The 16,916-nt window shown below is 40.9% G+C and overlaps 1 protein-coding gene across 4 annotated transcripts in view; it reads left to right on the forward strand.

The window, feature by feature from the left end:
- The first annotated feature begins 2,637 nt into the window (after nt 1-2,637).
- gdpd5b (glycerophosphodiester phosphodiesterase domain containing 5b) overlaps nt 2,638-16,916 on the forward strand; it is a 37,405-nt gene continuing 23,126 nt past the window's right edge. For 2 of the 4 annotated variants that reach the window (XR_014597896.1, XM_084020332.1), the window contains exons 1-2: nt 2,639-3,020; nt 14,449-14,622. Coding sequence is in view for 2 of the 4 variants with exons in the window: in XM_084020332.1 (XP_083876458.1) it covers nt 14,506-14,622 (117 nt within the window). In the remaining 2 variants the exon portion in view is untranslated. Of the gene's footprint in view, nt 3,021-14,448; nt 14,623-16,916 lie in introns of all 4 variants that reach the window. The other 2 variants (XM_084020331.1, XR_014597897.1) reach the window with 2 other exon arrangements.

A 16,916-nucleotide genomic window follows, 5' to 3' on the forward strand; every position in this document is an offset into this window, starting at 1 on the left:
AATAAAGATTATTTAGAATTGTTTGCCAGACACTATCTACATATTCCATTTGCTATTGCATTGCATTGTGGACAAACAACCACTAGATGGGGTGCAAATCAACCAAATAAAGTACAACCCTTTCACCAAAGAAAGTATTTGTTGAAAGTAGATAAGAAGAGTTCTAGTCACAGTGACTTCCACTTTCTGTTGAGGGCCCACTGATATCTCACTGTTTTCATACATGCAGTTTGGCAAAACTAAAGAAAATGGGAAGCTCCTGACATCATCATTTGTTTCTGGTTGTACCTGATAGTTAAATACTGACTCTGTACAGAGATCTAGAGTATTAATTCTATATCAGTGAGTCCTTTGAATAATTAAATGTATTTCCTTCAAAGACATAGCATGCTTTTGAAGTGGCATTCAGACGACACGGTCTACAGGTGCCTGCGTTGGTATTCTCATTACTTCCTCTTTGTTCCTCGAAGCACCACTCACGTTCTGCGCCCTTTCAGGTATTCCAGTCACAAACTCTTTGCCCTGCTGTAACGCCACCTGCAGAGGAGACCCCTACCTGCCATCCTGCCCTCCCTGTCTGGGGATTCTGGTTGGCATTTTGAAAAGTGGGTGGGGATCATAACAAAGCAGAGCAGCTGGACATGCTGACTAATGCCTACCTATGGGGGAGAGGAACAGAGAAGCCCACATCAAACAGAGATAAGCCACATAGGAAATCCTCCTCAAAGGAATGCTTACTTCGCTTAACTCACCTGGAGAAATGTTTACGGAGAGGCGACGTCAAAGTGAGTGTGTTTGTGTGGCTGCATGGATGTGAGGTGATGTGACCTCAGCAATTAGTCAGTCTGCATTAACGTTAATACACATGCACATGAACAAACTCTATAGGATGTTAATGTACCAAGGCAACATCACTGCTTTGACGGTTTCCTTGGTGATGAATGTGATCCGTTACTCCTTTTAACCAGAACTCCTCCACTTGACACAAAAATAGAAAAGTTGATAGTTCAGGTTCGCCACTTAGATGCAACTGATCTGAAAATGGTTGAATGCTTCAAACACTGCATCTGTATCTGCTGCTGACTGCCTGTCATGCTCTGGACGATCAACACAGTCTGAACACATCCAATATGCACATACAGTGTACTAAACATTATGATCATATACTGTATATCATAAGAACTTGAAACGTGAAAATGTGAAAAACAGTGGGTTGTGGACCACTATCAGGGCTAATCACCTTTTGAATAATGATCTCTAATGTCATTGTTCCCCAGGGAAATCAGTCCATCAAATCAAACTAGAGTCATTGTAATTAAACGTTTTTTTTTTTTATGTTGCCAGCTTCCACTTTTGGACAGCACCGCCCTGTCTGGATTTCCATCTTAACAGGGGATTACATTGCAGTTATGCAATGTGTGTCTCTATGTTGTCAACATGTTAAATTGAGGTTAAAATGTGTTTTTTTAAAGTCAGTATTGAGATAAAAAAAACAACATAAAAAAAAAGTTTAATTCCCTGAAAAATAAATCCCCCCCCTACAAGATGTATAGTTTGTCATCATCCACCAGCACTCAGTGGCACTATACATTACAACAGGATAACAGGATAAATCAGCATGAATATTAGGTTATATGTGTCACTGTCACAGTGTTTCTCAATTAGTCCAGGCACCCCCGACATTACAAGCTGTCTCTGATTTTGATTGCAGATGGTGTTCTAGTGACAAAACAATCAATTAATCAGTTTGGTTTAGTGAGTCATTTGGTATGTGTCAATACGATCAAAGGTGTCAAAGTCTAAACGGATAGAAAACACTTGAGTCTTGAGAGGCTTTGGCCCCCATTGGTGGTTTGATTGTTTACTTTGTTTATTTGGCTTGTGGATTTATTTAGAAGAATACCTCATTTAATCAGACACAATGGTAAAGGAAAGTAGACCTCACCCATTGTTAAAGTGGACAACGATCCAAGAAAAATAATGATATTAAATCACGCGATGCAACTGAGTAATCTGACTAAAAAGAAAAGCTTTCTTAATTTTCAGATCAAATAACAAAAATGAAGAAAAAACCCAGAAGAGACAGGAACAGGATTGGTTTGATGTGTGCCGATGGAATAATCAAACAACATGCAATGCAAGCAGATTCTGTTCATGACCTTTAATCTTTGTCAAACGTCAACAAGCAAAGCTGCATTTTCTCCAATATAACCCTCATTATCAGCTGAGTGTATTACACATGCTGTTAAGATAATAAACATATTGACGTGTAACGTTCAAGTCACGTCGGAATATTTTTTTCTCGGCTATGGAAAACCTGATGATGATAGATCTAGTAGGTCATTTGGCTTCGACTTTATCTCACCAATGGTGTCATCACTGGCAATAAATTATCACACAAGTCTTTCAAAATCTGGCACCACGTGAGCGTCGCTTTAATGTATCCAAACACTTTTTGGCAGAACTACAACGGGACAGTAAACGCGGCCAACGGTTACATTGGCTGTGTGACCTAAAAGTCAGCTCAGTGACGCGCCTCTCTCTCTGTACAGGAGGGCACACACACACACACACACACACACCACGCACACACACACGCACACACTCCGCCCACCGTTCAGTGCGCTGAATTACTCCGCCGGTTCGCACAGAGGCGAGGGGGCACGCTTTATCTTTATCCGCGGAGAGGACCGAAACCAACGGCAGCGGACGGACGGAGTAACTGAAAACATGACGCGGGACCTCTGGTAGCTAACGTCCGACCGGCGCCGCGTCCACCGTCCGCACACACTCGGCTCTTTTCTCCCTTTGTTCGCGGTGTAAAACTTCGGCTCTGTCAGCATTTAACGTCACCGACCACCCGCCTCTCCTCGCACGTTACCTTTGACACCGAGGCTGTCCCCGTTGGACTGTCGGCCGGGAGGAGGTGTTTCACCGGGGAGAACGAGGGGAGAAAACCCAGCAAACTTTTACCACCGTGCCGCAAAGCTAACTGAAATCAAAGAAAGGCGTCCAGACAGGTGAGTGTGTAGCGCCGCGGTGCCCTTTTTTCACATCACATTTACCTGTCGGTTAGTTTAATAGAAAACATGTTTGTATCCTTGCAGAACACTTTTTGTTAGATATCTCATTCATTTGTATGTTTTTTAACCGTTGGAACATAAGCGAACAAAAAAAACCCGTTAACGTACAAGCTAATAGCCCTCACAAGTTATTATGATTTACTCATTCATATACCGATTTAGTGTATATTAGCTATTGTTTTTACCCATCACAGTAGTACTTATTCTCGACTGCTCACTGGTCAGACACGGGACACGCCCATGATGAAAGCAGGGTTTTTCCTTTTTGGTAGATGGGTTGAATCCGCACACCTGAGTTGCCAATGCTTCAATTTGTGTCCATCGCAAAAAAAATAACGGCTTAATGAAATGCTATGAGGCTGACTCATTCACCCATGTGTGCACATTATGCACTTGTGTTTCACTCGTGCTCAGCACTCTTCGCACTTACTTGCATAATTCATGACGCCTTTTTATTTTTTTTATTCTTTGAAGGTGAAAGATAATCATTTGGGGTTTTCCTGTTTTGTTGTCATTCATGCACTTCCATCCAGAGTTTAATCCAGTAAACGTGTAGTGAGTTTCATCATCTTTTGGTGAGGGTCCATTTGGTTTATTAGATCCATCTTGACCATGTGATGCGTCCCATCTCCAGTAACAACAACTCACTTGTTTGTTTTTTATGTTTACAGATGACAAATGACCTTTATTTGCATGTCAGTTATGACTTTTATCAGAGATTAGAATATGTTGGTTTCAGTATACTGATCACTCGGGATGAGTCATGACTTTAAAATAAAGGTCTTTTCTTTCTTTCTTTTTTTTTACTGCTTTTAACAACACCTATAAATGGATTGAATGGCTTTGGGTTGGGTGTGCTGCTGAATACTGTGTTTTTCCTTGTAGAGTACAGAACTGTACATGCTTCTGCAAGCCTTGTCCTGAGGGCACTCTGCGCCGTGAAAATGTTTTCAGATCATTCAGACGTTGAAACTCATATTGTACGCTATGTGAGAAAATAAACATCACTCTTGAAACTCGGATCCATTTCCAATGAGGGACTTAAACAACACGAGACAAACGTTGACACTTTGAGGCGAGCTGGGGGGGTGACATAACATATAATGTACATTTCTGCAGTTCTTCAAATTTGCTTGGAATAGACTGGGATAATAATGTACAGCCATGCTTGAAAAAGGCTTGGACTTGTTTGAAAAGTGCTTTAATGATCCCCCTAGAAATGTTATTTTAGGAGAATAAATGGAGAGAGATGTAATAGGTCAGAACAGGGAGGAATGTGGTGTGCTGTGTTCACAGCAGCAATCCACTTACTGGTTACCGACTCTTTAACACACAGTTTTGTAGCTGCTTTGCAGAGCTTTTGAACCATTTCTTCTTCATCTAGTTCTCAAAATCCATGCATGTTGCAGCCAATTGGAAAGTAGCCGCACTGCTGATTAGACACGTAGAGCTGCACTGTATAGAAAGTAGCAAAACGCATTGTCCATTTGAGTCGAGTATTGATTCTGTGTCCCAGACATTCTGCTTATATAATTGTGTACGCAATATTCTATCGGATATTTCCTAATTTCTATATACCGTAAGAAACTCATCTGTAAGATCCATCGAAGCTGGGGAGAAATTATCCAGAGGGAGTGCAATTTTGACTTGTATAGACTGACCCGTTATTATTGGCTTCCCTGTAGCAGTGAGGTCAAGTCCAGCCCTCTCTGTCTCTCTATCATTCACACACATGCACTCATCTTCTGTGCCTATCCCAACCAAGTAAGGATGATAAGCTTCTACCAAAAGCTTCTGAAAGCCATTATGTCGTAGCCCTGTATGCAAAATGTGGTTCCATTCAATGAAGTAACAGCAAATGTGTAATGCAAAAGTAATGGGTGACGAAATTGATTTCGAAGATTTGAGAAAACTGAGAAAGAAAATCACAAGACTGTGTACATAACAGCCTCAATCAAGTACTATAATCTCCACAGTATTTTACGTCATACTACTCCTTATTTGCAACCAACTTTCCTCTGCGAATTAATTTATCGGCATCTTTGAACAGGGTTAGTATAGCCATAATAGTGCGTGCTAGCAACAGTCAGGTTGTTGCAGAGGACTGGAGTACAGTATGACCTGGTCTGACAATGTAATTAGTTGGGAGTTTGTGAATAATGAAGGCGCCATGGAATCTTCCAGTCGGCAGCAAAGAGCAATTGAGTGCCAATTCACAGAACTCTGGTCTGTGTAAGTTTTGATAGTTTGGCTATTGGATTCAATCCAAAGTGTCAGAAACCAGACTAGTATTTTTTTATTTTGTCCTCCATGCCGCCAGGAGACTTCGCCAGGTGGGGAGTGGGCGGCAACTCAGGCGGACGGAGCTTCAGTTAGCGACTGCAGCAAATCAAGTGGGCTGATGGCCAGCAGCAGTGCTGGTTCTAACCCATCTCCCGGTAGAAACAGAACAGTGCGTTTTATGTGCTGTTGTTCACAATAAAGTGTTTGCCCGTATGTCATTACGTTCATAAAAGATGGGTGCAGCGTGACCCTTGGCTGAACAAGCTGTTGTGGATCACTTCTCTACCTCTCTGACACACGTCAATTGAGTCAGCTGCCCTTTGGTGTCTTGGGAGCATTCAGACCTGTATTTGGAGCTGTTCACTTGTGATTGGATCATGATACGGATGCATGATAATGCCAGGTCTGTACAGGGCCTTAGTCAGCACTCTGCACTCATTTGGCAAAGCGTAATTTGCATCTTGCTCCAAGAAGGTTGGGTTCCTGCTGTTCTTCCAGAGCAAGTCGACAAAACATGCCTGATATTTGCAATGCATAGCAGATTCCTGTCACGACAGACAAGTTCAGTGTCTGGCAGGACATGAACTCCATGTGAGGACACTACCTAAAGGATTGTGGATTCAGACAAATTGTTGAATGGGAGCACCCAATAAAAGTCAGAAAATGTATAAAACTTCAGTTTCTCTGCTTCACCTTATTTGTGCAAGTAACATTCCCATGGCTAATTGCTATTCATTTAACCCTGGTAGGAACACAGGAGGCTTTGGTCCGCCGTCTTTGCTAGTTTGCAACTTGAGCTCTCTTCAAAGTCCAACGCTCAGGCAAACTGGGAGGTGCAGTTATTTTGTCAAAGCTGAGGCTCCGCTTTGAAAAAAAGTTTAAAAAAATACCTTCTTGACTGGATAACAAGTCTGTTTGTTTTTCTTTCATTCTTGGGAATATTTCCACCGATGGAAACCCACCACCACAGAGTTCAAACATTAACTAGCTATGAACATGTACATTTCAAAGTGAGAATCAGCCTTTTTTCATAGTTTTTCTTACCATCAGTATCTTTGCATGTCAGAAATGTTTAAAGATAAATTGTCGTCCTGTTAACTGTAGAAGGAAAGTAGTTTTTTTTAGGTAATTTCATGATCTGAGTTCATTTCAGTCGTAGTTTACCATGGTGGAACCTGCTCGTCTGGCCCTACCTCGGGCTCAGACAGAAGTCACCGTAGAGGACAACACTTGGTGTGATGTCAACACACAGATGGTGGCAAAGAGCCCTCATGTAGACAGATGGCACCTTGATAAAACATACAAGTCCACTTCAGACTGAGGAGGCCGGAGTGAACCAAGCTAATGGAGTTGTCCATTTGCCACACACAGCACAACAATGGTTCCCATCGTGTCTCTGCATGCCATGGATGTCTTTGTCAGCTGTTTGCTTTCCAGGCCACAGTATCAGCACACAGTACAGTATCACCTATGATTCGGCCCCAGAATATGGGAGGCGTCCAGACATAACCGCCTGAGTCGTTGCTTTATATTTCTTCAACCCTCACAGCAGACGGGCCCATAGCAAATGAATTTAGGAGGATTGCCTCCAGGGTGAAACAGTGACATGTTGAAAGTAGTTCCCCAATGTTCTGCCCAGGAGCACTACAATCATGTGCCATCCCATCCACAGAGTACAGTCACTGATTTCTACTAAAACTTTAAATTAGAGGAAAATGGGATACGTGATTACACATTGCTACTGTTGAAAGAAAGCAGTTTTCTCAGCAATGGATTTCTACAGTGATTTTGACTGGCCAGGGGCCCCACACCGTGCCCTCTGTTGACAGGCGTTTTATGGTAAAAGCAGCTGTGAAAGCAGAAACATTTGTAAAATAAAATACTGTAGGTTCAACTTTATGTGGGAACTGGAAAAAAAGAGAGCAGGCAACCTGGGAATGGAAGCTCAAAGCTTTCTTCTCCTTCACTCTCAAAGCTTTAATAATGAGAGGAGGAACATGAAATCCTGATAAAAGTGAGACTATAAAGCTGTTTTTTTAAGAAACCTCTTCATATAAGGCTTGAATGTAGGAACCAGGTGTCATACACCTGTTGCTGGTTATAACTTATATCACTCCCCCCCAACAGAACAACCCCCCTGCTTTTTTTTTTTTTTTGCCATTCTAGTAGAATTGCTCTATGGATGTCCGTTGGCCCAACACCGTTGTTTGGAAATAACAACAATTACTAGATGGATCGACATGACTGTAATACATTTTTCCCCCAAGTGACACCAGAGTTGTAGCTTCTTGTTGGCTTCGTGTTACTAGTTCTTTATAGCCTGGCACTCTGGGATCTTTACTCCAGACATTCAAAATCACAGGCTGTACTAAAGTTTGGTATACATATACATTAAGCTGTCAAGAGTCAGTGTCAGCTAGTCTTAAAGGTGATAATTATTCAAACCCTTACAACATCAGCTGCCTAAACAGTGTCATGATGGATCAGAGGTTAGCACTATCACCTCACAGCAGGAAGATGCCGGGTACAAGCCCCTTATAGCACACTGCAAAACACCGGAATCCTCCTGTCTTTGGCCTTGACATCTAGTAGATGGAAACCTAATAAATGTTGTCTTGAACTGTATTTTTCTAGGATGTTCATGGTAGGGTGAGGTCTTAGGGAAGAAGCACAGCATGTCCAGTACCTGAAACACCTGAATCAATAAGCGCCAATCCCCTCATCCACAAGGCTCCGGAAAGCCCCCAATATAGCTTTATTGTTCACTGTATGCACATTGCTTTGTCAAGCGCTGTCCCTGCAGCGTCAAGCCAGCTCGCTTCTCTATCAAATCACCGTTGCTCAGGCACCATACCTTTCTTCAGTCCATGAAGCAGACTTCATACTATCAGGTGAAGCCCACTCTTTCGAAAGTATGTTTCCATCCAGATGAAAAATGGGAGCAATATCACACCCGAATCACTTGACCTACTTTCACCCCCCTTGTTTCGTCCACGCTGAAATGAGTTGGTGGATTTCTTTCTCTTCTCCCAGCGATTTATTTAATTTTGTGTTTAACTCTAATAATGGAAACGAGTGGCAGTAATGACACTTCCTCTTCCTGCTGTCAGTGTTCTAATTTGAAGACACTAATGGAGCATGATTAGACACATTTTTTTCCTCGGATTATGTCTGACCCATATTTATCCAGATTGATGAGCTGTCAGATTGTCTGGATGTTCTTCTGCCATACTCCTCCCACCAGCTTTACTAATTCTGTTGCCGGTTGTTCTTTGCTAATAATGTGGCAGATGGACTTTTTAGTTGTGATTTCGTGCTGTTGGTCGGTTTGGAAAAGTACCTCCCCTCGCAATAATTCTTCCCTCTCAGCTGGCTTTGAGCTACAGCTGCACAGCTCACTACGTTGTATGGCACAGTGCCCGAAGTCTTTTAAATCTCAGGTTTAATGTATGACTTTGATATTGAAATCTGCTGCGAAGACTGCTCTGCTCAGTTGGCCAGAAGAAAACCCCAATAATTCTATCACAGTGAGCTGTTGTTTCTGCTCCATCAAGCCATCTTGTCCCTTATTTCATCTATTTTATGGCTGTGTCAGTACGGTGCAGTTTTCTACAGCCCTCTTCTTGTCGCAGAGAATACATTTTCTCAAGAGCATTGTCAATAAGATAATCGTTAAATGCAAATCGTGACATGTTCAGGATCATGAGCACAGGGAGGACATTGACAGCCCTTGTGTAACTGATTTGCAATACTCCTCTACCCTCATTTGTCAGGCCAGAATGTTCTGGCACCAGCGCCTCTCAACAAGTATGTGTTGAATACTTGATTCTTTTTTTTTTTTTCATCTTGATGTCATAAGCTTGAAAGAGCTACAGAACCTTGGACATCGATGTAACTGCATATCAATTGTGCCTCAAGTCTTGTATGCTTAGAAATTAAACTAAGGAATATGTCAAGGAATATTCTTTAAGGTCACCAAGCTTCAAAGAAGTAAAAAAAAAATGTCTTCTATTCAAATATGCATTTTACACCACAATTAAAGCAACCTGCTGCCAGCTTACTTGCTGCACTTGCAAAGCTGATCGTTCCACTGAAACATCAGCACGCAGTAGCTTAGGTAAGCATCCGCCATTGTTTTTTTTTCTTTTGTTTTTTAAAAAAAACTGGACTGAAAGCGTCTACCTTACTACCAAAGAACACCAGTAATTTGTCCACCTACAATGAAAACATTTAATGTATACGATTATAAAAATGTACACTTATTCATGTATTAACGTTCCCAAAGGAGCATAAAGTGAGAAATGGACATAAATGGAAGCTAAAAAAAACATACCACTCTTGGGATTTTGAGAGCAATCTCTAATCTTTAACCATTTGTAGTTTAACTGAAAATGCCTTCGCAAGAAAAATTTCCCTTGGATCCAATGTTGAAGACCTTGGGATTAATTTTCTTGAACTTGCCTAACATCAGAGTAAACTGCTTGTTAGCCAGTATGCACTTAATTCTGCATCGTCGGTGCTTATTAACTTGCTTTTTGCTTACCTGCAGCTCTGTAATTAGTATCCCTCCCTTCATCTTCCAATAGTGTGTGTGTAGGCTGCTAATTATAACACCCTCCTATTCATAGGTGCATGCTTGATGGATGTGTTTGATTCTATCATCGATCAGTAATTTGCCTCCGTGAACTATCATGTGCCCATTTAATTCAAACACCAGATGCCTGAATAGAATTAAAATAAAAAACATGCATAGAGGGAATGCTTTAAGCAGGCTCACCCTGTGGGTTCTATGAAAGGTTGGAAGAAGATGATGATTTCATCACTATCACAAATCAGCTTCCCTCATACTGTATGCACAATAGTTGACAATTTGAGAGTGATTTGTGGTGGGACTTAACTTGATGAACAGGAGCTGTGGGCTGGAGGCTGTGACCATCAATTCTTTGCCTTCCACTACACTGACTCATGCGAGTGATTTTTATTTGGTTTGGTTAGAACTATGTTGATAACTTGTGTCGAGCCAATAATGTTTATGGTTGCATCCAGGATTAGATGAAAACATGCCACACATTTTCTTGTTGGGTAAAGCAGAGGTTTTCGTAAACAAATGTCTCCACTGATTGAAAAAAGCCTGGCCAATTAGAACACGACTCGAGACTTGAGTCACATTTTACAATGTCCTGCCAACTGATTACACACAATAATGACTGAAACAATGCCCAGTTCATAAAAGCCTGTAGGTTTACCGTCCCAAACATTGAGCTGAGTAACATGAATCAATAGCACCGAGTAGTTTTTCGAAGGCAAAGGATCTTTCTCAACGTGACCTAATTTTAAATGTCGCCAAGACTACGGCGAGAGCACTCAACTGTCAGCGCTGAGCCAGTTTTAACAGCTCTGATGCAATGACTCTCTTATTGCTTTTTATGATGGACTTCAGCACCCATGTGTCACTAATCAACTTCCTCACAGGCACCTTCTGAAACAACATGGTTTAGCCAAGTCTCCATGGTGCTTTGTTACTTTGTGTCCATAGCACATCTCATAAAGCAATTCAGATCATTGGAACATGACAAGGATCAGGGGGAAAGAGTGAGTGCAGGCCCATTTCCAGAAGACTAAATAGATTTATTGAGATATTATTGAGACAATTGAAACTTCAGCAGATGCAATTCCTCCAATATACAGAGCTCAATAAAATATCGGAAACAGCTGACAAGGTAAAGGTTGTGAAGCTTAGATTGTCACAAGTGAAACTAACTGAATAACTAGCTGTGAAAGTCAGTAAATGATAACACGTTTGTCCACTCTCTGTACATTACAATGATGTTTTAATGACATTGTGCTCGTTCAGAACCTTTTGGGTCAGAGCCTTTTTGGTGAAGTGGGTTGGCCTACGATCCCATAGTTCTCTGCTGCTTAGCCTCTCGCTCAGTTCCTTGGTCAGGAGAAGACGCTGTTTTCTGCTGGGAAACTGCTGAAGCATTTCCTCCCCTGCAGACTGCTTTCCCTCACTGTGCCTTTTGATGGGAGGAAATGAGGCAGCAGAAAAGGGGATGACAACAGCTGTTAAGGGGGTTTTCATATAGCCCTCTTCTCTTCTCGTTCACACCTCTTGTAAAAGATACGTAAATATTGGAGAAGCTGCTTCACTTGTTGATTTCACCTGTTAAATCTATTTCGGTCATGATGGGGCAAGGTAGCTGACAGGATCTGAAAAGGTGATACAGGCTTATTTTGATGTGAAACTGACCATGAGGAAGGTGGTCTTTTCCTCTTTTTTTTGTGCTCAAGCTTATCAGGGTTTGTGGCTCCGTTGTTGTGTCTGTGATGTAGTGAGTCACTGTGACAGTGCAGCACACATGGTGGTCACACTTCTGCTGCACCTACTGCGGTCCGAGGCATCACGTCCATTTTGGCCAAATATAACAAGTGCAGACTCTTGGATGAATAGGATTTCTTTCAGACATTCAATTACTGCTTGTGCTGTATTTAATTTGGCCAAATCATTGGAGTTTATTAAAGATGTAATTGTCTCCACTGGCGGGGTCATATTTAGCTGATGAGTTTCTGGTAAGACATCAAGCTGATGAAGGGATTCATTGCAGCGCTTTTCCTTCTGTCTTTATACAGCTTGAATGAGGGCTGCAGCGTATTAACTATGTAGTAAAAAATAGATGGGCCTGCCATCTCAAGGTGACAAAACTGTGGCCTCTGTCCTGCTCTGCCTCGTGATAATATATTTCACATCTAATAGTTTAAATTAGCTCAGTTGAAGTAGCAGTGATTGAGTGGCTGGGACACTGGCATGAATTGAAGCTTTAAGAGGTAAACATGTTGCGACATAAACCGCATGAACCGCTTTGCTTTAACAACATGGAGGCATTGCTGTCGATACAGGTTTGAACGTTATAATTTGTCAACAAGTGACAACATGACATGCAAGTGGTTTCTACTTGGCCGTTATGAACACACCAGTGGAGCTTTACCGTGTCAACCGCAAGATTGTTTTTCTGTCTTAAAGGCTTGGTCGGCATGTCAAGACGCATTTCCGTATTTGTCTTTTGTTCGTTATGTTTCACAAACCATCACTGATGGTTCAGCTTCAGGCCTGCAGATATTAAAATGTAATAATTTAATCCAATATACATGTCTTTGGTGAATGTGTGCGCATGATGCACAAGCCATTATATAAATCATTATTTTCTTCCCACCACTTTCCAACACAGCCACAGATTGGACAGAAAATGTTAAGTTTGACCTCAAAGTAGTTTGAGATCAAAGGCCTTTTGTCAGTACTTTTCTTTTTCTTTTTTTAAATAAGTTAATGCAATGCAAGACGAATGGATACATCTCTCTGTCTGTAACTGGTAAAGGAAACAAAATTAGGTGGGAATGGAGTCTGCCGTATTCAGCTGACAACCTCTGGTTCTGGAGCATGAAGCCAATGCAGATGTGGCTTTCCTTCTAATGGCTATCAGGGTGTGACTCCTCTGGTTGCGGAGAAGAAGTCTGATTGTATTGGAGTTATGAGAAATGACCCTCCCTTGATTAATTTCCCCAGTAATAATTCTAAACAGGGGTTTATGGCCTCAATCCCTAGTTTCAAGTCTTCTCCAATATGTTCATTCAGTTAATTATGGTCTCATTTAGAGTAAGACGATAAAGCAGGATATGCTTTAGTGTTTGGCTACCTAGTGATTGACAAGTTGCTACCACTTGCTATGCATGTAGTCATACTGGTCCATGGTATTGGATGTACCGTATCAGAGCTTAGTGGTGGCAATATTGTGCCCACTGACTAAGTGTTTTTTCTTTGGCTACATCTTTGTTATATATTGCAAAAGATTTGTAATGGCAGCCGCAGTATGTGGTTGATTAAATTGTATCACCTTTTATTTTTAAGGATTGCCTGCCAAGACCCTTGTGGTCCTGCTGGGTTGGCCGGTTTCATGATACCCTCGGGTCAGGCCCGCCCTAGTCAGAGCCGTTTTACTAATAACAGGAAACATGGCCACTGCAGCAGATGCTAATGAACAGCTGCCCAGAGCCTGAGACGACATGATTATAGCAGGAAGAGTGTAGTTAACATGCAGAAATGCTCTGAAACATCAGACGTAGCTGTATTGCTCCCGGGAAGCGTGAGTGCATGTGTACACTATAAACCTGTGTGTTTGACTCTCATTAGCAGAGAGATTCCATTCATTATGCACGGTTTATTTATGCTTTTGATATCACATAGATGCAATTTCTAGCCCAGATTGATCTGAGGCAGCAGAACAGGCTCTATCTGTTCCCTGGAGAGCGAGATAAAATTGTGATAGCAATGCTATAATGTCTTTATTAACATTATTGTAGGTGATTGCAGAGTCTCAATGCTGATTCATCGGCAGCTTAATGGGATGTCTGTGTTATGACTGATTATTCAACGCGGCCTCCTACTTCCTACTATGGTCACTAACACAGCAAATAGGCATGAAAAGGGTGCCATTTTATATATATATATATACATATATATATATATATATATATATATATATATATATATCATGGCGGTGAAGGGTTTTGATAAAATGTCTCTGTCAAATTACAATCTTGTTACACCTGGCCTTTTCTTTGCCTGCCCTTTTTTCTGGGCCTGACATAAAAGGGAGAGGTGGGGCCTGCATGCTGTTTTTTGACCCAGATATGTAGAGACTGTGTGATAAATTCATGGTCACTGTAATTTAATGTGATGTTCAATAGATGGTGGGCCTTTATAATTAAATTTTCTTTTGTTTTTTCCTTGATCATATTGATGAAAGCTCCCAGCAGTCTCAGTTGTCATTGGAAACAGTAGCTGGGAAACAAGGTATTTTAGGCTGGGCTTAGTATCAAAACATGGTGCTTTTCAGGTCAGCATGTGTTTTCTATCAAGGTACCAGACATGCTTCTCTACTCTAGTAAATGTTAAGTTGATGAATTCTTCAATTCGGTCTAATTTTGGTCTCAAAATGTTGGTTTCATTTTTACGTCAAATGTAATGCTGTCATGTAATATTTCTTTCTTTTTTTTAATTAATTAATGTATTTTTATATTACAGGATATTTCGTAATCAGTGGGATGTTAGAGCTCTGGAAGCAGGACTGACTGAAGGAGCATGGTGAAACACCAACCCCTCCAGGTCTATGAGCGCCAGCTGTGTTTGTCATGTATCACTGGGATCTACGGTTGCCGCTGGAAACGCTATCAACGTTCCCATGATGACACGACCAAGGTGAGATGGGGGAGGAAACCCCTTTTGTTGGTGAACTACACCCATCAGAATGGCTGTAAATCTGCTTGTCAGTTATATATATATATAAAAATAAACAGAACATATTGACAAATTGCAAGATAAATCACACATCTATATGATGATCACTCGCTAAAACACATCACTTGTGTACCAATCTGTTCATTGCTGAACATTGCTACAAGCTGAAAGTCTGAAACTTTCACATTTTACAGATTACAGTTTTACATTTGTTAGGTCATATATAAGCTTTTCCCTTTTTAAAAAAACAAAAACAAAACAAAAACATATAATGTTTTGACACTGGGGTACATGGACCTGTCAAAACAACAGTGGTTAGCTGATAGGAAATAGAGTTGAGGCTGCCCCTGCTGTCATTGATTATATAACAATATAAGCTGTATACAGACTCAGATCTGCACACGTGCTTGCATCAGGTTTGCAGTGAATGAGACCTGAGTCATGTCATTCTCTGTGTAATTTATCTGGTTAAGGTCATTCCAATGATAACTGTACTGTTCTTGGAGATCGATGTAGAATGATATCCCTTTTCAGCTATTAAACAGCATTCCTCTTTATAGGTATGAATTTCTATGAATTTGAATCAGTCGTCTGTTTTTGATATCTTGGGACCTACCACACTCATTTTGACCAAAATGTGTGTATGAAAAAGCTATTAAATGAAACGGAGTCTTTTCACAGCTCTGAATAACAAGATGGTTGTGTAGGAGGTGGAACATTTATCGAAGTTATTCTATGATTGTCTTGTTCTGTATGTCTAAGCACTACTTGGTCAAAAACCTAAGAAACCCATAGAACTGTGTTAGGCATCCATGTCCATGTGCCCTTACACGTCATGGTCTCGAGATACCTTTGTCTCTAAAGATTGATCTACAAAGAACAATTAACTTTGACCAAATATGTCCTTGCTGGCTTATCCCCCATTCCATGACCTTGAGCTTACCACATAAAGGTTCATTTGATATTGCAATGCTCCAGTTCCAATAGTCTGTCATCTCCTGTTCTGCACATTTCTAATTAGTGTAATCAGATTTTGTTACAAATATTATCCATCATTTGGGGTTTTCTTTCTGTACGTGGGTTTCGTATAGAACCTTTTGTCTGGCAGCTGTTTGGTGCATCTGTAAAGGAGTCACATTTATCAGAAAAGTGTGTATCTAGATGGTTGTATTATTTATTATGCCATAATGATCTTATCTTAATCAGTGTTTCGTAATTTTTAAGCTATTTGTAGTGAAGTTGTCTTGATAAAATTGTAAGCCAAAGTGTGCAGCCAGAGCAAATGTGACTCCCAGGAAAAGAACACTGCAGTGTTTTTGTTTCTTTTTCTACAATAAGGCACATTATTTGAGCCTACATGTGATGAGGAATTTGCCCTGACCTTTCACTTTTTATCTCTTTTCTGTATTTAGGAAAGACACGCAGGTTATGTTGCTACAACAAACTCAAACACAGTACATAGCCATGTGTGTATTCACATTCACACTAGGTTGGATCATTTATTTATGCCCACATACCACAGTGTAGACAAGCACAAATCGAGGACATAGACAACAGACTCACGTCAGCACACAGATGCCAAAAAAATATGTGGAGTGCATTCAACCTTCATTAGGGTGTAAAAAAAACAGAGCCAACAAAAACAGAAAAGGGTGGGTGGTTAGATTTTGATACCTTGTTGATCACCTAAAAAGCTTTGCAGAACTAAATAAAGAGATTATAGATTTTTTCTTTTACCCCCACCTCTCTCACAAAGGAAACTTGACACTACGTAGCTCTATTTCCTCTTGCAAGTGGTTGTCTTTTAGTCCAACTGATAGGATAGTGTGGAGTCAGCATTCTTTGTTCACAGTGCTCATCCTTTGTTTTGACTGTGTGGTGGTGGAGAGCACTTGTCTTGACCCTTGTGTAAGAAGCAAACAGTCAGGCGCATGCACTCTGCAGGCTAATTTCCCCATAAAATGAGTGCTTGAGCCAATCATTTACAATAATTGTTAATATAGACGACTACTAAGAGCGCAGTTTTCCTCAATAGTAATGACGCATATAGTAATCTGCTTTTGTATTGGTCTGTAAGTACTTGAGTGTCTGTCTAGTTCCACTGTGGATGATTCCGAGCATAGGTCAAGGTGATGTCATATAAGTCTGCATCTTTAAAGGTGCAAGTTCATAGTGAACAGTTCTAACAGCGCCAACAGTGCAAACAACTACAAAAGTGCTGACAGTGTTTACCTGAGAGGGAAACGGAGGGTGGG

This window comes from Eutrigla gurnardus (genome assembly GCF_963514095.1).
Source record: "Eutrigla gurnardus genome assembly, chromosome: 10".
Taxonomy (NCBI): domain Eukaryota; kingdom Metazoa; phylum Chordata; class Actinopteri; order Perciformes; family Triglidae; genus Eutrigla; species Eutrigla gurnardus.